The sequence below is a fragment of the Pavona decussata genome, unplaced genomic scaffold, assembly GCF_977016875.1.
Source record: "Pavona decussata unplaced genomic scaffold, jaPavDecu1.1 SCAFFOLD_168, whole genome shotgun sequence".
Classification (NCBI taxonomy): domain Eukaryota; kingdom Metazoa; phylum Cnidaria; class Anthozoa; order Scleractinia; family Agariciidae; genus Pavona; species Pavona decussata.
Window position 1 is genome coordinate 298391 of NW_028145579.1, and position 22850 is coordinate 321240.

General features: G+C 38.5%; 2 protein-coding genes across 4 annotated transcripts in view; one reads left to right on the forward strand and one right to left on the reverse strand.

Moving 5' to 3' along the window:
- On the forward strand, nt 1-20711 carry LOC146464158 (gamma-aminobutyric acid type B receptor subunit 2-like). Of its 2 annotated transcripts, XM_085130088.1 has the most exons (18): nt 1-640; nt 754-1053; nt 2601-2735; nt 3525-3695; nt 4973-5074; nt 5201-5260; nt 7969-8160; nt 9670-9903; nt 10908-10971; nt 11689-11772; nt 12096-12246; nt 13002-13122; nt 13776-13883; nt 15005-15127; nt 16427-16610; nt 17545-17699; nt 18601-18765; nt 19622-20711. In XM_085130088.1, the coding sequence occupies exons 2-18, from the start codon at nt 790-792 to the stop codon at nt 19679-19681; spliced, it is 2373 nt and encodes a 790-aa protein (XP_084986214.1). In that variant the 5' UTR covers nt 1-640; nt 754-789; the 3' UTR covers nt 19682-20711. The 2 variants fall into 2 exon arrangements, with proteins under 2 accessions (XP_084986214.1, XP_084986213.1); XM_085130087.1 differs by having other exon boundaries at nt 2-1053.
- LOC146464159 (low density lipoprotein receptor adapter protein 1-like) overlaps nt 20093-22850 on the reverse strand; it is a 13451-nt gene continuing 10693 nt past the window's right edge. For both annotated transcript variants that reach the window (XM_085130118.1, XM_085130119.1), the window contains exons 7-9: nt 22317-22595; nt 21801-21844; nt 20093-21175 (exon numbers count right to left, since the gene is read on the reverse strand). In XM_085130118.1, the coding sequence (XP_084986244.1) occupies nt 21025-21175; nt 21801-21844; nt 22317-22595 (474 nt within the window). In that variant the 3' untranslated portion in view covers nt 20093-21024. The remainder of the gene's footprint in view (nt 21176-21800; nt 21845-22316; nt 22596-22850) is intronic.

Here is a 22850-nt window from a genome sequence, read left to right on the forward strand (position 1 = left end):
ACACTCTTTCATTAATTTTTATTTTAAATACCTGACTGTATGTGACAGAATGACTTCAATATAGCCATTTAGCCATGGGCTTCCATAAAATACTTCAAAGAGGAAGGATGTGACGTACAGGCGATGATATATGGTTATCTTCAAACCTGTCAACAGTAAGAAATTAATGTCTGCAGTATAACGAGGAATATTGAAATATAACTTGTTTTAATGTAGATCACACATTTTTGCATACAATTTTATGTTGAGTTTAAAAAATGCCACGCACGTAGACTAAAATACATGAATTTTGTGGCGCGCAGCCAGCGTCATCACACACGACTTGCGCCCGTGTCTGGCGTCGTACCTCGTCGCTTGAGCCCGACGCTTGATCAAATTCTGAGGTCGTCAGTTTGCTCCCGTTTGGCGTCGAACCTCGTCGGTTGAGCAACGCTTGATCAAATTCGGAGGTCGTTCAGATCGATTCCCACCAAGATTTAACAATATTTCCCTTGCCTGGTGAGGTTTCCCATTTTCCTTCCAAGGGCTAATGCTCATTTGGAAATTGCTTCAGTTCTTGCCGGCTCACCTTAGCATTTTAACTTTCTTTGCAGAGTAATTCTCGGTTTCACCATTGACGTACGGTATGATTATGCACTCAGTAAAATCATGTCAGATCGCATACGCGTCGATTTGAGAACCTGAGGACCACTGTACCAGTTGTAACTTGGTTCTCAACTTGTTTATACCAACTGTCTTCTCAGGAACATCAAGGGTTACCAGTGAACAACCGCTGCAATTACTTACAAAATGGCATCTCCACACCGAATATTCATCGTTCTCACGGCATATTTCGCACAATACATCGTTTTCCTGTCAGCTGCTAACGACAGTCGCAACAGTCAGCCACATGATAGGACATTGTATATAGGATCTATGGCTCCAATGACTGGCAAAAGGGCCTGGTGGGGAGCTGGAATTCCTTTGGCCATCGAAATGGCTTTTGAAGATATCAACGCTCGTAGTGATGTTTTGCATGGGTACAGAGTAAAGCTGATCCGCCGTGACACACAAGTAAGTCACTTAATTAAGAATCAGTAACATTTATTATTTAGTAAATAGTTTGAACGCTGGAGATTAGAACGATCTTCCATGACTGTCACTGGTGACACTGAGTTGCCATCTAGCCTGTCAGTGTCAATCAGTGACAGATCTTCTCACTAATCTCCCCTGGACGATCACTGATAGACAGACTACTACTTCATTGAAACTTAGCTTAAAATGGTTTTAGCCAAAACTGAAAGACAAAATCATTCGAAGTAGAAAAGGATTGAGACAGCAATAAAAGCTGGTTCAACAGCCACAGCCAGCATTCAATAACATCAGTCGTTAGCCGGTTCAGAGCAGAACTTGAATGCGAGATCTCTGGAATTTTCGTCGAATTTCCTTATTATAGGAATATAAGGAAGCATTTTAACAACGCGAACAAAATCTACGCGTTATAAAATTAAAGCGAATTTTCGAAAAGTTAGGTTACATGCATTTAATTAACGCGAATTTCCGTGTGTTAAATGTTTACATGCATTTAATTAACGCGAATTTGATCCTTTATGCGTAATAATTTAAAATAGCAACCTGCGCTTTTCACAAGACAAAACAACAACGTCCAACAACAGAACTCGAGGTTTAATACCGGTACACCATATTCTAACTAGTCATACAAACAAAGGTACAAACTTGAAGAGCTTGGTTCTTCATTTTAAGAGCTGTAAAAGTAGATTAATGCGGACCAATAAAACGATGAGTGGTACAATTACGGATGAAGCTGTCCCCACTACGAAATTCTTCACTGGTTTAAGAGGTTATCACATCGGTATTGCACAAGCTGGAACCATTTTTAAAGCAACAGCTTGCGCTTAAGCAAGAGAAAGACCATAAACACGACCGGTTTGCAGTTGCTGGGCAAACAACATTGCCAGGAACTGGCCTATTCCCTTCTACTGTCGGACATATTCCAATAGAACTGAGCCGATATATCTGGCATGCACTACAGCGAGGAGCTGACATGAGCCGGGTGAGGTCAAATCTATACAAGCCATCTCCGGTTATTCAAGGCGGTCTGGAAATTGCTATTGAGGTGACTGTAAAATGGGAAGACAGAAAGATGATGCACATTTTGCGCAAGAAAGAAGAAGAAGTGAGCTATTCCCTTGGAGATAAAGATCATTGCATTGACGAATCTAAAGACATTTTAAAATCGGTATTGAATGACGATGTGTTGACTGGCTCTGACGGAAGGGTAGATGACATGTAACTTTGTTGGAAATAAAATAACGATGCTGTATAATAGTGTGATTTTAATTAACAATGACGAAAACTAAGGTTCATAAAATTAACGAGAATTTTTCAAATTTGCGTTAATAACATGCATCGTTAATTTCCTGTAATAAGGTAGTCTCAAATAACTTTAAAAGAATTATTACCAGTGGAATACGAACATACCATTTGTATCTAAATCCTCTTTTTTTAACGTTAGAAAATTGGAAGGGTCAACTTTGTATAAATAAATAAACTCATTATTTATTGCTGATGCATGCCCATATCACCTTTCGTTACTACAGGGCGATACCGGCCTCGGAAACAAAGTGTTCTACGATTTCCTGCAGGAGAAACAAGTCCGTCTTATACTTGGTCCTTCGCGGTCTAATGTCGCTGAATCGGCTGGTGCGACTGCCAAGTATTACAACATGATTCAGGTGAATAACGTGTTTTGCTGGTTGGTTACCATTTAATCGGAAATACCGTTTGGTCGACAGTTGCAGGGAATGGGACGCATCAAAACCCTGAATGGAAATCTCCGTGGGATGTGTGCGTGTTCTATTTCCACAGACATTTTCCCAAGTATGAATCCAAATCGAAAGGACTGGAACTAGTGGAAATGGAAAAATGGAACGCACATAATCCGTTTGGAAATTCCATTTGAGAATTTTGGACTACCTTTCAAGAAATCCCGTTTTCGCTGGAAATTTTCCGTTTAGGGAGTCCAATTAGTTTTACCATTTACATTCCAACCGAAGTTTCCGGATTTTGGGGGTAAAAGGTAAACAACCACTGTCTTGCTAATCCTTACATGGTAAGTGACAATGACAAAAAAAATTCGCAAGCCTCTCTGTATTTCTGTTCCCTCGTTCTGATAGTATAAGTCGTGATAAGCGGAGCTAAGTTTGCTTAAGGACAAATAGGAACAAAGTAGTAACTTAGTTTGACCAAAAATAAAAATCAGAAAATGAGGAGTCTTGTACTCCAGCAAAAATGGCAAAAAAATTCCAGTTGTAATCTGGCAATGCCAATACTACTATGCTCTTCATCCCAGCGAGTTTATTGCTGGAGGACAATCGGGAATTCACAGTCATTAATCATGATTTGTTTCTTTGCTGAACTATTGCACGTCTGTCCCTAACAAAGGCAGTTACCAAAACCCCTACATGCTTCAAAATAATCAATATGCGCTGGTGTAGATCTCGTTACCCTTCGCTTCATTGCAGGTGTCGCCATCAGCTGCTTCTGGTGAACTTTCCGATAAGTCTATTTTCCCGTACTTCTTCAGAACAGTACCTGCATTATCTGCTGCTAATCGTACGTTCATTGCCATTGCTAGAAAGTTTAAGTGGACTAGAGTAGCCATATTGTACCAGAGCAGAGAGTTGTTTATATCCGTAAGTACATATTCGATCGAACTAAACTTTTTGATAGTCTAAGTTCTTATTTTGTTTTGGATTTTTTTTTTCATTTGTTTTATTTAGCTTCGCCATGTACAACACAAACAGGAATAATGGACATTTAAATAACAACAAAAGAGAGAAAATAATGGCATAGCAGCCGCTACAGCTATAGCCAATGACAGTGGTCTCTTCACACCTAAAACACTAAGTAAAACTAAATAAAGTATAGGAGCGACAGGATTGAAAGCGTGCTAGCCCGCGGACGCTGTTTTACTTAAGATAAACGGACTTTTAAGTACGGGGGTCTTCCCGGTCACATATATTATTAAGAGCATTCAAATAATAACACGGCAAACTCATCAGCACGGAATAAAACTGACAAAACCTGTGCTAAATAAACTGAAGTGCAGGCAGTCAATGATTTTTACTTTTGCTTAATGTAAAGCGAATCATTTCTTAGAAAAAGAATATTTCAAAAGGTCAAACAGTGGATAGAAGTGACTGCATCAGTCATACAGCCTACCAGTTAGCCATAGTGTCAATCGTGACCCATGCAAATTCTTTAAGAAAAAATATTCAGTGACATTAAGCAGGAAACGTTTTGTCATCAACTGTTAAAGGGGCATGGTCAGAGAGATTCAGTTGCTGTAATCCAAAACTGCTCAAACATTTGACAAAAATCCCCTTTTTAACGTGAAATCACTGTTACAGCACCAGAGGAAAATATGAAATAATTTATCAGACGAGAAATAAACTATAATCATTTTTTTAGCAATTCTCCAAAACTCATAGGATTTATATAACTTGAAAATTTTGTCCAAATTCTTTCAAGTTGCAATCCATTTGCATCCTAGCCATCTGCACACAAAAATGATTGAAACTAGTTTGAGAGCACTAGTAGGGTTATCTTTAACAAAATTAAACCATCATTTTATTGTTCCCATCAATGCAAACATGTTTTTTTGCTCTTCAAGGTGACACTTCCCCTTTAAAGACTGATAGGAGAAAGGGATCGTGAGATTGTATTGGTAGACGAGCTCACCAATAAGTGCATTTTCGGCATTTTCTCCGGGTATCGATCATAAAACAATTCCCAATGATTTCGTCAAACTTCAACCCGTGGTCAACTACGTGCTGCACCCTCGTTGGTAGCCAGATTCCGTGGAATAGTTGAACATGCAAACAAACAATGCTCCTCATGGATGCATGATGCATTTAAATTAATATCTTTTTCAATATTTTGTAACTTACACTCTTTTTTTATTAATCAGGCAGCATCAAGTCTCAGAGAAGAATGCCAGAGAAATGACATCCAAGTGATATCGTATGGCAGTTTTCTGTCAGATCCTAAGAGTCAAATCAAACATCTTAAGGTAAAAAAAAAAGGAAAAAAAAAACAATACGTTGAAAGTACTTTTTTTACGTTGAAAGTACTTGGTACAAAGAGCAAAATGACATACCAATGGCTGATGAAAACTTTCGTTCACCTTTGTTTGTAGGATATTGACGCAAGAATCATATTTGGTTTCTTTAGCAAATCAACCAAAACCATGTGTGAGGTATGTCTCCTTTACGTTTAAACGATGTTGATAATAAGCATGAACTAGCAACATTTGCTTGAAGTTTACCATGCTTTTTGCAAAAAACGGCTTAAGCAAGCTATCGCCTTGCTATTTTACGTGTTGTCCTCAAATGCAAATATTGAATCTGTGGATAAGATTCCAGAGTATCACTACTGAACTGTAAAGTGGTGTTGCTGCTTTGGCTTCGAGGCCAAGGGGTAATAAAACAAAAGAAATGAATTATTCATCTCTTAACTTCGATCTAATTTATGTTGTTTTATTCCTCAAAGTCTCGCAGTCAAGTACGATTTTAATATATCGAAATTTGTCTATTGGTTTCTCTGGCTTCACGAAATGGGATAAAAACGTCATATGACGTAAAAGTTGTCATTTTAATTCTGGATCCGGCACGTTGAATTTCTTGAGTTCTCCAAAACCAAAGTTTACCCCCAAAATAATCAAATTGAGTAAATGCTAAAATGGTATAAAAATTTAAACAAAAAGACGTTACACCAAACATTTTTCACAAATGGTCGAAAAATTCAAATTTCGAAAACCTTGACTGCGAAAATCTTGTTGCCGTGAAAATACTATGCCACGTGAGCAATTAAATGTCATACAAAATTTCAGAAAAAAAGCCAAAGTTTGGCGTTGCTTGCAAAAATATTTTATAAGATATGAATGCTTAAAGTAACCGAGAGCACAGGCTGAATAGGGTTAAATTACACCTCGGTATTTTGCTAAGTTTCGACCATGAGCAGCTTTGAGCTGGAAAAAAATTCCACCCAGGGGTCCTCTTAATATTGTACGCTATGTGTCATCGTATGCCTGGAAATGTAACATGAAACAGCCACAGTTTATTGCAGTCACGCAGTTTCATCTTGCGCTTTCGAGACAAACTCGTGGCTTGCGACGCGCAGTGTTTTCCGGAGTGGTATTGTATGATATATTTCCCACAGCGGCCTTTGTCAGAAGCTAAACACTTTGACCTTAGCTGGCATCAGGATCGAAAATCCTCTTGCGCCATTGGCTCGCTTAAAAGATACACCATTGGTTCAAACTCAAGAACCAATAAGAAAGCAGGCGCAAAATTTCGATCCGCCTAACGGTCAAAGAGGATATATAAACTCAAAACAGCATAATTTGCTCCGACGCTGACAGAACTTTCAGTGGCAACTGATGAGATTCATAGAGAATCGAAACTGCAGTCTTGCCTGAGAAACAACACTAAACACTTGTCAGAAGAAATCGCTGAAGCATCCTAGAGACTCCCATCACAGTTACTGACTGTCTTAGCTTTGAATATCTGCCGGATGCGAGCTAACGCACAAAACAATGGAGATACATGTCAGCTCCAAGAACATAATACTCGTCTTTCAGTCACGAACTGAGCAACAGAGCTGAAAACAACTGCATGATGCCGAAGCTCTCGAAAGCGAGAGACAACAGTAATCAACTTTGTAAAGACGTGGATCTGATAGAATATCATATACGTGATAAACGAACACCCTGCAATCTCACCGCAGGTTATAGCAACGACTTGAAATCACGAGTAACGAATTCCACGGATCCTATGTCTTCATAGATGACATATATTTAGCGCTGTCTCCTAAAGACACGGATCTATTAGACTCTCATACACGCGATAAACGAACAGCCTGCAATCTCACTGCAGATAAGCATGAAATCACGAGTCAGTTAAGAAATCCCCGGATCCTATGTCTTCATAAATAGCATTTATTTAGCGCTGTCTGATATCTTGCAGTTAATCCGAGCCGGTGAACCTAAACAAATGCCACAGAGCTAGCATATCCAATGGCATATGAAGAAAATTCTCCTAACGGCTCAGAATGATCATAAAGAAAATCTCCATTCAGTATATTTGAGTTTTTCCCTTCATGATCAAGATTAACATCTCATGAAGCAGAGATACGCTATAAAGGCTTTAAGACCAATCTTTTAGCGAACTGCAGGAGTCGTGCAGGCCCGTCAACACTTTTAAACTCTGAGGCGATCACTTGCTTCGTATCATCAATGTACAATTGTATCACTTTTCTTTCTTTTTTCTTTTGTGGAAAAAAGACTCCGAATTTTGTTTAATGTGATTACAACGTTCACAAAAACAGTGTCTAGCGCAGCTTGTGCTACAATAAATATTGTTACATTTTGTGCAGTAAATAAATGTCCCAAACTCTGTTCCGCGATTCTACTGCTTTTTGCAGGAATTGTTTGCGTTTGTTGTTTAATTCGATGTTCTTTTCAAATGCAAAATCGCCCAGTTACCTATTTTGAGTGGTTCATATTATATTAAGTCTGTGCCCTGGAGTTACTATTCAAGCAAAATAACCATGTCTTAAAAAAAGCGTAAGAACCTTCGTTACTTGTTACCGTTCGCGTGGATAAAATGAAAGCATTCCTCGCGCGTTCGATCTGCACAAACCACGATGTCTGGGATTTTGTTTCTCTCTGTGTGACTGCTGGAACTCTGCACGTGTGAAAAAAGCCCATTCCGACCATGAATTATAACACGCAAAGGTGCAAAACGGTTTCTCTTGTTGCAGTTAATGATAAGCCATTGGTGATTTCAACTCACCGTAAGCTCATTAGCATACATTTTTTTCTTCACCTAAGCTCGTTCACAATTGCGTGCAAGTTGCACGCAATTGTGAACGAGACGGTTGAGCCACCATGTGTTCTCTCGGCAGATTTACAAGCAAAAGATGTATGGCTCTAAGTACGTTTGGGTGATCAATACTCCCGACAAGTACGGTTGGTGGAATAGATATTTTAATAGCGTAAACTGTACGCCGGAAGAGGTCAACAAAGGAGCGAACGGAATACTTCAAGTCAATTATATGTGGCTTAGCACCTCAAGGAGGAAGACCGTGTCTGGAACGGTGAGAAATTCTTTGAAATGAGCACTAAGAGTCCTTAAGATAAACTGGTGTTGATGCAAACGAAATTAGAATTAAAGTGCCTATGAAGCGAAAATTGCTTTTATGTAGTTATAAAATTTGCACTTTAACATGTACGATTCCGAAGTTTTAGAGTACCGGGGTAAAACTTGTAGATTTTACAAACGCTCACAGTTGGGCTATTTTGCTTTCAAAAATGGTCAGAGGACTGGGTCGAGTTTTATGCTGAATTCCAAGTTGTGACGTCACGTTGGTGCCAAAAGTTTGTTTACTTTCATTCCGTTTTTGCCGCCGAAAAGGATTGTAGAAAGAGAAAAGCATGTCTAGCGATTCTGTTAACGATCGATTCTGGCAACTCTCTTTGTTACGGACGCCAGCAACGCAATATCGCCCTCGCTGTCGCTTATCTTTCTTCTCTTCCGCCATGATGAATTGCAATTCTTGGCACCAACGTGACGTCAGCAGTTATTGTCACCTGGCATTTTGGCCGCGCGATTCGAATACCATTTTTGAAGGCAAAATAGCCCAACTTTGAGCGCTCACAAAATCGGCAATTTTTACCCCAGCAATCTCAATTTTTGAAATCCCGTGTTTGAAAGGGTAAATTTTATAACTACCTTAAGACAATTTTCGCTTCATAGGCACTTTAAGAGTTTTGCTTCTGACCCTACCCTTGACTTGGATGATACAAGAAGTTGCAAAAAAGGTTGAGACAGTCTCAACATTTTTTCCTTTTTCCTGCAAATGACACGCTCTAATACAAGGCCAATGAACAAAGTAATACACTTCAACCCCCTCTCCCCTTTTAATGTTGATGTTTTCTTGGTTGAATGCCATTACTAATTTCGTTCAACATTGATATGGGGAGGGGGAATAAGTAATACAATGACGAGTGTCTAAAAAGTACTCAATATCAAAGAGTGTCTTTTTGCGATTGCTTGTAGTGTATCATTAGGATTTCCTTACCGGCAGTATGTTGTCGGCACCCATGTGTACACCTGGATGAAGAGGGCAAAAGTTATTACCTAACACACAGTGCTCAAGTTACCGTTACCGACACCATTGCATGTCGTCTACGTATACCTAAGGTCTCTGATTCAATTTGTTTTGAAGGCTCTCGCAAAAACCCATCTAGTTGCGTGGCAACGCCATGTCGTTTCCAAAATTGGTCATACTTGCTAAGTTTTTCCATCCTCTCAATTTTTGACCAGCTCCAATGGACAGTTGAATTTATGCAGTAGTCACCAGTGAGAAATAGCCGCCATCTTGCTTTTCAAATTACGAGACTAGTTATATGCTGTACCCAGTCAAACACTAACTAAATGCACGCATAAAAAAATAACAGCAACAACAACAAAACCCTAGTCTAGACCAAGTATGTCCTCTATTAATATTTCAGTCATTCTCCTTAGTTGATTTTCCAGAACGGCCTGGTTTTATAAAAATAAAAAGTGAGTATTAACGTTATCTCATTTTTTACTTTACAATCAGACACCAAATGAGTTTCGTTCAAAGTTTGTCCGTCGAGCAAATCAAGCCAGGGTGAATGACAGCGATTACAAAGGATTTGCTTACGATGCAGCATGGCTGGTCGCCCTCGCCTTGAACAGAAGCGCACAGAAGCTGGGACCGAAAGACTTCCTTGATACATTACCATTTGGGGATAAAAATGTGTCAGACCTGATAAAAGAAAGTCTTTTATCAACGGAATTCCTTGGAGTGACGGTGAGTGTAGGATTTTGACTTGATTTAGTCCCACGGAATGATTAGAAAAGTTTGAGTCGACCTTATGTCACAATTTTAAACTGATTAAAGACATCTAGACATGTATATATAAAAAAAAAACCTCTTCATACTTTTACAATGTAGTTTTATATATTTCCAGTTATTCACCTAGTTACCGATTTCAAGCAAGAGTAGTAATAGTCTAGGTAAGGGGTTAGTTTTGAATGAAACTCTGGTGCTGCGTCGGTACATGTGGAGAAACGAATATTTAGTTTTATCAAATGCTTCGATAAGGTAATTTCGTCATCTTCAAGACGATGGAGAAAAATGGCAAAGATGTACCCAAAACAGTCACTCGACACTTTAACCTACCTAACCATTCTCACAACGCATGGCAGTCTGCGGCATTGGTCTGCATCAGTAAGCCGCAAACATTCATCTTCTAAATCAATACACTTAATCCCCGTACGGAATCAACGAACACTTTTCATTCGACTAATAAATATTTTTCTTGTATTCCATATTACCATGCTTCAACTAATAGCGAGGCTTCAGTGCTCGTTAAATAAACCACACCCAGGCCACAATTCCTTGACCCGGTTTGACGAAGGGGCAATACTCGAACCTTCAGCTCTCAAGTCTCCTTTTGTACAGTTAGTGGCCAAATTACGTATACCTTATCAGCTCAGTTGATAAAACCAAATAGTCGTAATAGCCTGGCCTGAATGGAATGGTCATCAGCATGAAAGTTTAGTCCTTAGGAGAACTGGCGTTTGGTGTTGTTGATATGAATTGAACTGGCATTTCGGGGAGGTCGTTTTTTCAGAGTCGCTAAGCTTTCTCGTTATTCTCTTCATGTCTTTTACACGGAAGATTTTGCATCACCTGACAGATTTTTGGAAATATTGAAACAAGAATGTTTGGTTCCGACAATTTACTGTCAGTGTATGTAGAACTTGTTGGTGTACGAAATAGACTTTCTCGTCAAATTGTTTTCTTGACAGAGTACTGTAAAACTTAACGACAAAGGAGACAGATCAGGAGTTTTTGAAGTCTCTCAGCTTAAAGGTAGACTATTTTGCCATTGGAAATATTTTAAGATAAAGGCATAACGAGGTGGGAATGTGGCACCATTATTTTATTGGTCATCAAGGCATCAATCTTTTCATAATTCACCACCATCCCCTCATCCCCATCACCATCTCTATCCCCATCCCCATCTAAATCCCATTCTCATTCCCTCCTCGTAAATAGGCGTCGTCTTCCTTATTACTCATCATTATCAAGTGCCAAAAAAATGGCCGAGTTTAAAGTTTTAAAGTTTTTTTGGCACTTGAAGAGTAGTTCAATAGGGAAGAAATTAAAAATTTTGTAAAAAAATCAGATTTCGATCAAATTCCCAAAAAAGCTTCTCAACACAACAAAAAACATTTGCTTGTCTCGAATGATGAAATTTTGTTCGGATTTGTAACGCTTTCTTTGTAAGGCAACCTCTTAAAAGTGTGGCCTAAAATGGCTGCTGAAAGCCCTCTCAGAGCGGTAAAACCAAGATGGTCGCACTACAGCTCAAATACGAATCGACCTGAGCTGAAAGTTATATTTATGTGAATCACTTATATAGACCATTCTTCTGAGAAAGTTTGAGGGATTTCATTTTTTCTCGTCCAAACGACGATAGTCGATATTTACAGAGGACGGCTCTTAAATATAACACACTTGCTCATTGCATTCAGGAAAAGTACATCGTCACGAATGCTTGTAAGTAATTTTAATGCTTTTAACCAGGAACGAAATTTGAAGCCATCTGTAGCCACGATGTACGGGAATCGTCTTTGAACTGTTATCCAGGAACGAGTTTTGAATGGCAAGGTGAGGTAGCATTAAAGTTAATTACTCTTTCTTGACCATAACCTATCTTTCTCGGCATGAATTTATTTAAAATCAACATTTCAACGTGTTAAGGAACGAGGCCTGTCGATTACTGGTTTCGTAACTCGAAAGGCTTTGAATCTTGAAAAAGGCAGCATAATCAAAGAATTTCATCATGGGGAACTTGGATTGGTTGATTTGTGTATTTTGTGTATTTTTATTTTTTGCTTTTTTTATTTGTTTGCCACGATTCTTGTGCCTAGTTCCAAGTCAAGCCTTGTTCAACCTTTTAATACCCATTTGAACTCAATTTATTCTTCTAGGAAGAAAGCCACCATTAGATCGTCAAAGTACACACAATGAGCTGAATACCATGTCCACGACCGTGTTTATCTTCATGTGCAGCATGGCGTCGCTGGGGATTTGCTTAGCTTTGACTTTCTTGTGTTTTAATGTCAGAAACAGAAACAGAAGGTATTCATCTGAGCAGTTTACTTTATCAAGATATTGGAGCGGTTATTTGAACGAATTCAAATTAGACCATGGTCTAAAGAGGAGGTGTTAAGGGGGATTTGGTGTAGTTATTTCAAAATTGAAAAATAAAAATCCTTCTTCTTTTAACAGAAAGCTAAAATAATGGTCCAATTTTATTACAAATTACCGCCCCAGTACAATACTAGCAGACTAGTGAGTCTTGTCAAGTTGAAAAATATGTTTCTAGTCCCTTCAATGGGCCTTTTTAAATTCGAATTGGCCCGATTGAAATCGGTCCAGATCGCTGCTTTGTTAAACCTTGTCTGAACTTCGTTTAAGTGACCAGCCCTATGACTTCACCCATTGACATTTTTTGTTATTTTCAATAAAAGCACGCCATCTACTATTGTGCACCAAACAATTCAGTAAGACCATCGTATTTATTTATCCAACTTACTTTAGGGAGCTGAAATACGGAAGGCTGAAAATTATTCACACATGAATGGGATTCGAACCCATGAGCCTTACGATACCTGTGCAATGTTCTACCAACTGAGCTATCTATAGCTAACTGGGAGCTGGTCAGTTTGCCAGTTCGTAACACGTCCATATATGTAGTAAATACTGAGATTAAGGCCTGTTATGTATGAGATTTCATATAATTATCCATATGAGACCTGCTGATACAGATTCAGTAGGCGAAACAATATCTCAGTAATGTAAATAATTAATTACTGGAAAATGTCTCTTCCTAGGATTATAAAAATGTCAAGTCCGAACTTGAACAATCTGATTATTTTGGGTTGCATTCTGTCCTATGCTTCTGTCATCCTTTTTGCATTCGATGGAAATCATCTCACAACTCACCTTTGTAAGGTAGGCTGGCTGCTTCTTGATCTTATACCATAGCACCAGAATTATCACTGGTGAGATTACACAACAGGGCTGCTGAGGAAATAGGACGACAAAGTGTCCTTGTGTGACTGGCGTGACATCTGATTATTTGATATCCGGTTGATAACGGGCGCTCTAGTCAGAAATGGAACCAGTAACAAAAAAAAAAAAAAAAAAAAAAAAAACTATTTCGTATTCTTTTTGACGACTGTCCTGTTGGGTAAGCTCGTTGTAAACGACGTGTTATCATATGGATGCTTAATTCGCATTACCTAGCTCCCCTTTTTAGTTAACCAGCCGTGAGTTTGGAAAGGGGGGAGAGGAGGGGAGGGCTTTTGAGGCTTGCTTTAACTTTCGCAATGTGGTTTGAACATCCAGACTTCATGGAAATGTAGATGAAATACGGTTTCAGCCAAAACAAATGACGTAAATGACGTCCCAATGACTTCATAATAATAACAATGCGAACGTCATTGTTTGAATGTTACACCTACATCACCCTTTGTAAATTTAAGTGGTTTAAAAGTTACTTGCGGAGTATCTCTTAACCCTATCACGTTCGGTCCTCTCAGAAGGCCTAATTAATTTGAAACAGATAAAAAGTTTATGTTTTATTATCTTCTTTTCCATACCAGACCAGGACTGCTACTCTCTGCTTTGGGTTCACCTTCGCGTTTGGCTCTTTGTTTTCCAAAACATGGCGCGTTCACAAAATCACAAGAATAGTCAGCGCAAAGAAAATAGTAAGACGACTTTTCTTGATTCATTTTACTGTTAGTTTATGACAAATGTGTTTTTTCCTCACCTACCCATCCATTCACCTATTCTTCAATCCATTCATCCATCCATATATTCCTTCAATTTATTCGTATATCCGTTTCTTTAGTTTTGTCATTCCTAACTGAAGTAGAATTTGATTTTGCAAATAGTGTACTTTTGGAAAACATTAGCTATTCATAATTATTACTTCAGTCGATTTAAATGTTCTTACAACATAGCCAGTCTTATATTAAAGTATTATTTATGCTGACAGTTTCGATGACTGTCAGCCATCTTTATCAAAACTTGAAAAGCATGAAAAGTGTCAGAAGCCTTAAATAGGCTTTTGAAGGTGTCGATTATTGCGATAAATGCGCAAAGTCACTCATTAGACCCCCGCTCCCCCCCTGGTTTGGGGGTGGAGATCACTTGTGTCCATATAGGAGAAAGCTGATAGGCTCCCTCGTCCCTGTTCATAGTAGGAGTGTTCCATCTAATACATACGGGCGTCTAATGAGTGACTGCGCATTTATCGCAATAATCAACACCTTCAAAAGCCTATTTAAGGCTTCTGACACTTTTCATGCTTTTCAAGTTTTGATAAAGATGGCTGACAGTCATCGAAACTGTCAGCATAAATAAGACTTTAATATAAGACTGGCTATGTTGTAAGAACATTTAAATCGACTGTTCAGTTATCTAGCCTGATAAATTTCTTCAAGAATTATTACTACATGTATTTTCTTTTTTTACTTGTATAATCATTAGTGTTCTTAGCTTCTTAATCTTTCATCAATGAATTATATGTTTTACCGTGCACTTCCGTAAAATCATAGCGCTATCAAGGCGATGATGAAAACGTTTTATTTAGATATTTGTTGTCGTTTCCGATGACTATACGTTGTTGTTGTTACTGTTATTTTTTCCTGAACTCCAGTGTTTAAAATGAAATTAAGAATTGCTAAATATTTAGTTCTCAAATATTCAACCAAGAAAGGCACATTAAGTGTCAAGTTAGAATCTATGAAATGGCTGTTCTCAGTAAGTTCAGAATTGGGCCTATCCTCATTCCATTATCAATTTATGCTTATTTGTTTTTAATTAGATTATCAAAGACGTTTACCTTTTCGGGGTCATTGGCGTTCTTCTATTCCTGGATCTGGCAATTCTTTTGAACTGGAATTTCCTTGATCCTTTTCAAAAGAAAATAACAAATCTTACTGCTTACGTAAGTATACACCTCTAAACCTCTAAAGCTATACTTTTGAATTGAAGTCATCATTTCTATTCGAACAGTCACACCTTAACACCTTAGTAAGTTAGACAAAGGCCAAGTTAAAAACAGTTTGTATGACTCGAGGACTGCCATAACGGAAATATTTCTGTTCTAATCAGCATACTATCTCCACTCAAAACAATGAAACAAATAGTTACTATCCGCTACTTGATATCCTCCATAATGAAAGAAATATTTTTCCTATCCGCTACTTGATATCCTCCATAAACTTTAAAATGACGTTGCCCAAAATAAGCTCTATAAAGGAGGGTACATCATTGATTTCATATCTTTGGGCTGTGAAATCGAAATGCAGGTGTCTTTCAGTCATGTTACGTACTTTAAAAAATCATAGTCCTGTACAACTAAAATTACTTCACCTTTTAGTTGAGCAAATTAAAACATACTACATACAAATTTATAAAAAAAAAACATACATAGCTAGTTAGAAAATTATCCAACTTTCAAAAGCATCGACTGCTTGAAAAGAAACACTTTATTCTGCAAACCATACCAGTTTTTGTTCAAAGCTTTTGTGGTCAATTGACAGTGAACGATGTATTGTTAAGCTCATGACATCCCTTCTATGGCGAGAAGTCTTGTTTAAAAAGGACCACGAGGCAACTGATCGTTTGTTCGCTATAATTTTATTGACACCTTTATAACTCACAGACATCTGATTATGCGAGGTCTTTTTCTCGGGAACTAACTTGGGTCCAGATTAAGAGTTATATACTCAAAACGGTCACGTTTAAGATCTGACAAATATATCGATACCGTGATGACACTGGACGGTTCTTGTTTCTTGCTGCAAGGCAATAATATAATTACAGCTAGATCAATGCGTTAAAAAACGTTTGGCTTAGAAGTTCGCCAAAATTGGTGTACCATGTACACAAAACTCAGCGTTTTGCCAGATTTGCACTTGGTTCAGAGCTCACAACTAATGAAGTAATGTTCGTTTAGTTACCATCTTTACACCAATTTGCCTGCAACTCGTCAAATTTTCTTTTAGTGAAGACACAATTTCCTAGGGAAAACAAACGCACAGGTGGAAAAAATTGCCATAAACCATGCATTGTTGTTGCTAGGGCTTGTGCTCCTTTCCTGTGCCTAATTATCCTGTAAGTTGAAAATTAGACGTATTTCCATTAAAGGCGAACAGACGACTGTGTTATAAAGGTATAATAATAACAGGTTTAATGGTAGACCCGATGATTGAATAGTCTATTATTATATAACAATTTGCAGTACGATCACAAAGATGACAACATACTTTACGTACCCTACTTGTACACATGCGAGGTTAACAACATTGCTATCTGGTTGGGTGTGCTGTATTCCTACAAGGGAATTTTGCTGTTGTTTGGACTGTTTTTGGCTTGGGAGACGAGAAACGTCAAGATACCCGCCTTGAATGACTCTCATCATATTGGTAAGATTAGCCTAAACTGCGCAGTTGGGTTTAGTTTTTCAGTAAACGAGCGCTATAGAGCCGGGAGCCGCTACTTTCGGAAAGTCTGCGGGAGTGACTATTCAAAAAGACAAAGACTGAACAAGGGACAATGACTGCGCAGACGTAGCCTCGCAGGGTTACCCCTAGCAATATGTCGCCGTTACCCACTCATCTGGGTGAAGAGAGACAATGTGGAGCAAAATTACTTGTCTAAGGAAACAACACAGTAATGAAGAGACCAACCTGGCCTCGAACTACCGACTATTGTTTCCGGTAGTGGGAGCCTTACTTTCGGGAATTACAAAAAAGGCTCCAAACAGAACTTTGCTTTCGGAGAGTCGCTACTATTGGGAGTTTAAATATGTACTACGACGACAGCAACGAGAGCGTTACAAAACAATAGTATTTAATGAGGAAAACAATGGCCCTGCAAGTGCATTATAAATAGTTGGCACATTTCTTTTCCGAAATTTGAGGTTTTGTAGATCGAGAACATAACTACATGTATGACGGTAAAATGTTTCATTCTCTGTCTCACACTGAACGCTGTTCCCACATGTTCTGTTACTGGATAGTTCGGCCACATTGCAAAATTTGAACGAACTGGAATAATCGCATCGCGAAGTAGTACTAAGTAACGTGAACTTATGTTTTCAAGTGACGTTTTCTTTGTCGTTACCAAGGGGCAGGTTGAACAAACTGGCTGAAAGAAGCAGAAACAACAAATTTAAAGTTGGATCAGTGTTACCGCCGACCGCATAACTTTAAATGAGACAAGGTCAATTTTTGTAAACATGGGTGGCGTTAGTAAATTTTTCATTGGTCAATTTTCGCTCTGTTTTTCAGATAATTGTTGCGATAAAAGATCGGCCAAAAGTAACAATCATTCTTTCACTCTTTTTTCACACTCTAGGTATGGCAGTTTACAATGTGGTTATAGTTTGTATAGTGGGCACACCCGTTGTTTCCTTTGTACAAGCCAGACAGTTCGAGGCGTCCTTTATCGTCACGGCCATCTGTATCCTCTTTAGTACAACTTCAACGCTGTGCATCGTGTTTGTACCTAAGGTAATAAAATAGTTATAAAAGACTTTTGTAACCAATCCTAACAGTATGCAGGTTGTTTGTCCCACGAACCTAGTTTAATGGCCTTAGCTCCCACGAGTCTCCTGTAGCTCAGTGGTAGAGCATCCGAACTAGTAATCGGAAGGTCTTAGGTTCGACTCCTGATAGGAGCACTCGAATTTTTTTCCTAGTATGCCTGTGTCATTTACTGATTAATACATCATTCTCATTTGTTCACCAGGCTGAACATATTCCATCACATTATTTCCATTGCGCATGTGCCATACATTGACATTTAAATCCTAGCAGTATGCAGGATGTTTGTCCCATGAAGTCAACCTAGTTTAATGCCCTTATAATTAGCTCCCACGAGTCTTCTGTAGCTCAGTGGTTGAGCATCAAGGTCTTAGGTTCGACTCCTGATAAGAGCGCTTGGATTTTTTTCCGAGTGTGCCTGTCATTTTACTGAGTAATGCATCATTATCAAAAGACTTTTCCAGCATATGAAATAAATACTCCCGGATGAAAGGAAGTTAGATTTACACCCTGATTGGCTGGCATTGCTAATAAGCTATCAACAGCCTGTTCATGACGCACTTGTATCGTTTGCGAATTCAAACTCAACTCGACTTTAGAGGTGCTCCCGTGAAAATCATTTTGGGGAAGTTTTGTCATGGGCAGATCAGTTTCAAGAGCACAGGAAGACTTACACCGAGCCCATTTATACTAAAATCCATTTTTAACATATCTGTGTTAGCTTGCTATTTGGCAATTAATTTGAATAAAGATTAAACGATTAAGGTACCCACAATCACACTCTTTGCTTGAGAAACGGTGAAACAAAAAGTGAAAATAAAATGGGCGTTTTAACAATCATCATAACTTTACGAACGTTCTTTTGCAGATTGCAGCTCTCAGGAAGAGCGGGCAAGAGGAATACCGTGTGCGCACACGAACATTTAGCTCCTTGGAACTCTATGCAACCAATGACGTCAGGAATAATTGTAGGGGATACCCCAATGGCAAGGATAAGGAAGAAATGCAGCAACTAAGAGACCTGTTAAAAACGGTAGGCTGATTGCGAACTGGCTAACTTAAAACCTCCCTTAAGCGACCACCCAAAATGGCAAGCCTAAGGGATTTCTTACAAGAGGTCGCACCACAGGAGGTCTAAGTTTTCAGTCATTATCCCAGTACTTAAAAGGTACACTGAGTTAATATTAATATTAGCCTCTTACGGATTATATGAACTGTCCACATATTTTAATATGCGGACAGTTCATATAATCAGCCGACCAAACTATGACAGTTCAACGCTGCCAATGCGGAGACTGAAAATGTCTCTTAATTTATGGAATCAGCGCCCATCGTGAGATCGGGTCTTCTGGTGGTCGCTTACGGGAGGTTAACAACAACGGGAGCCAGCCCAAAAAGTGGTCGCGGTCGCTTACGAGAGGTTGTCGTTTCCAAGAGGTTCCAAGTATAGTAAATTGACCGGGAAAACTTTAATTGGTAGTTTGGAAAAGTGGACGCTCACAGGATGTGGTCCCACAGGGCGTGTGAAAAATCTTCTCTATCTTGACGGGAGGAGGGGGGGGGGGGGGGGGGGAGCAGGAGTGGTTCGCGGATTTTGGCTGCGGCGAATTTCAACCTGAACAGCCTTTTTAAAATTTGAACAAAGCCCATGAATCTTCAGGACTTTTTCAGAAATTTATCTGGGGAAAATTTAATGTTGTCGGTTAGCGTTTCTTGACTTTAATCTTACTATGGCAACCAATTTTTGACAGGCAATTTTTTCCGAAAATGGAAAATCCCTTTTCAATGAAGAAAATTTTCTTTTCTTACTGTAACTTTTATGTTATTAGTCCATATTTATGTTCCTTTTAGACAGCGATATTATAGTTTAAATTTCTGTTTGGATGCAGCTTCAACTGGAAAAACAGAAAACACTGGGCAGCAATGGAAGCTGCAGTACGCAACTTTGAAAACTTGAATAACAACGCCACTAACGCCACAATCCTCAAGAAAAGTTGGCATCAGGCTTCACGCCAAGGTCATGTTTCCTCCAGTTTGAAGAAGAGAATTGGAGGGCTGTACTCCGTTACTTCACACATAATTTGTGTTTTTAGCGTTGAACACGGAACAAGAGAACAGTGTCTATTGCTGGAAGGCGTAAAACTGGACTGAACGCCAGTAAGAATTTTAGAAAATGAAGTCAAATTGCTAGCAAAAGTTGATGAGAAAACATGTTTATGTTTACTGCACCCACAGCACGAAGGAGAAGACAGAGAAGACAGTGGCAATTTGAGACCACCACCCACCTCCATCGTCACTCAAACTACCATCTTCACTGATAAAAAAATATCCTGATGATAATGGCATCAACGACACGTATATCTGCGTGCTAGTTATTTTATTAAAGTAGTTTGATGTTACTTTTGTACTCTATTTTAGCACCGAGGAAGTTTAAATTGATTCAACATTTCCCAATGTCAGTTTATGCCCAGTTACATATCAGCAAAAAGTTAATTACTGTTTGCATTTTAGAATAATTCTGCTAGGTTTCAAATAAAACATTTAATAACTTCAAACTAACTAAAGTTATGTTTCTATTGACAAACGTTTGATGCTAATTTGTACTCTATTTTAGCACTGAGAAAGTTTCGGAATGACAACTGTTCTAACAAATAACACAAGGACGACACAAAGTATCTTCTTTATAAGAGAATCTTTGCTGACGTCATTGCTTACAATTTGCCTCATAAGCATAATGAAACAATCTCCAATTCATGCTAATGAGGCTAAACTTGTAAACAACAATCCGCCTATTAGTAAAGATTCAACATTTCGAAATGCCAACACATGCGTAGTTACATATCAGCGAATAATTAATTACTGTTTACATTTAAGAATAATTTTGCTAGGTTTCAAATAAAACATTCAATAACTTCATATTAACTAAAGTCATGTTGCTATTGACAAAAGAAAAGAAAACAAACAAACGCAAACAATCAACTTGAATGAACAAAAACAACGCTGCCAACAAATTTGCAAACTGTGTGACCATTAAATGGTGGTATAAGCATCATCCATGATTTATAATGATCTTGGTTTCATTTAGACTGTATACAAATTGTAAGGCAAAAACGCCAGAGAACACTTGAAAAATGAAAACAAAATGTACGTAAAAATGTCACCTTAGGCTTCATGATAACTTCATAGTAACGAAAAAGGAACCCTTCGGGTTTCGTGGAAAAGACTTACTTTAAACTGGTCAAAATCACTTTGCCTTTAATTTTTTTAATACCGGTCCATTGGATGATCTCAATTACATTGTGAAAAGATCTTCACTTGATTTGGACATCATCAGCTCCTTCGCTGTGGCCTCCGTCGCGACAAGATGATTAACGTCATCGAAAAAATCTCGTCTTCTCACTGGCGTTTCAAACAACGTGGGATTCGATCGTGATTCTGCCAACCTGAAAACACAAGGTAAAAAGGATTAAGAAGTGATTTTCATGTTTTTTTGCCCAAAAGAGTGCTAAATATACAACTAAATTGGATAAAGCGATTCAGAACGAGCTCTGGGGATAACAAAAAAAAAACGACTTTGTTACTATTCCTAAAATTTAACTGGCAGCAATTTGTTATAATAGATCTTTGCTGACGCCACTTCATGTTTTCTTGGCAACAAGCTAAGATTTTGACAGCCTTGGTTTTCCACATCTGGATTTTTTACCTTTTTATTTTATTATGTCTTCGTAACTTTTACATTCTTACACCACTTTTTTGCGTTTTTTTTTTGGGGGGGGGGGGGGGGTGGGGGTCCGATTACCTTTGAGTTCATTTGGACGGTTTTCTCCAGTCTTAGAGAAATTGCAAAATCCAATATGGTGGCTGCGCAGAACAAATGACGTAATCGGCGCGTGATACGTCGTCATAGTCCCATTTTGCAACCACTTTGTACTCTTCGCTCCTCCTTCCCCCTTCCCCGGCTCAGGGACTCAAAGACAAGAAAAAAAAACCGTCAAAAGTCATTTGTGGTGAACTAGTTCTTATGGAGGTTGCCGAAAAGGGAACGTAGACAAGGAAAAAAGAACCTACTTCGTAAATTCTGCATCAAAATCGTCGCCTTCAACTGCAAGGTCCTACAGCAAATAAAGAAAAACTTAGCAATGATATCTCTAACCTCTAGCGACAATCGTAAATATCTGTAAATACAGAAACCTTCAAATAGTTTCTTCAAGAGGGTGAACTTTTCATGGCAAAGTTTTTTTTAAAATAAATATTTTTATATAGAACCAACGGCGCATTTAGGATCTTTGATTGTGTGCGGTCACGTTTTAGCTTTTGAAACATTTACGTAGCAGAAAAGAAAAAAAGCTTACTGAGAAAGAAAAGCCAAAGCTTACTGTGTAATTACTATTGCACCTCGAGTTTTCGAATAAGCAATAAGCATAGCTTTCGCAAGATTCATTTACAGCAAGCTACAATAAAACATCAAAATTATACGGACGTTATTTAGCATCCAGATTTCAAACATGGGCCACAAAATCAAAACGGTGACCAAACATCTCAAAAAAAGTCAAAGGAAATAATCAGCTTGAAATATTATATTACCAAAGCTGCCATTTTTCTTCCGGAGTCTTCCACTGCAGATGCAGACGAATCTGACGTGACCTGAATGCTCGGCTTGTCTATAAGAACTTTTGCCTTTGCTGGAGTTGCGTAAATGTCGGGATTTCCGTTCTTTACCTCAGGAACGGGTTTATCGGCTTTTTCGTTGTTGTTTGCCTGGGCAACTCGAGAAATTTCTGTTGATTTGGTACTTTTCCCTTTCTCGTAATATTCGTAGGCAAGCTTGAAAGCGTCAGCAATGGTTAATGCCATGGCTTGCGCCTGAAGAGAGAACAACAACAAAACCAAAAAGTTAATATTTATAAAATTTTGCATCGTATATTTTGTTGAAAATATATGAAATTTATACTCGGCTCAAAGTACTACAAACGGATACAAAAGGTTCGACGGAAAAAAGGTAAAACATTCAAGGAATCACATTCCCATTTATTCTGTGGTTTTTTTTTTTGTCTAGGCAGCTCATCCCGAAACATGGTTGTTAACCAGCCAGATTTAAGTAGGAAATTAACGAGAAGA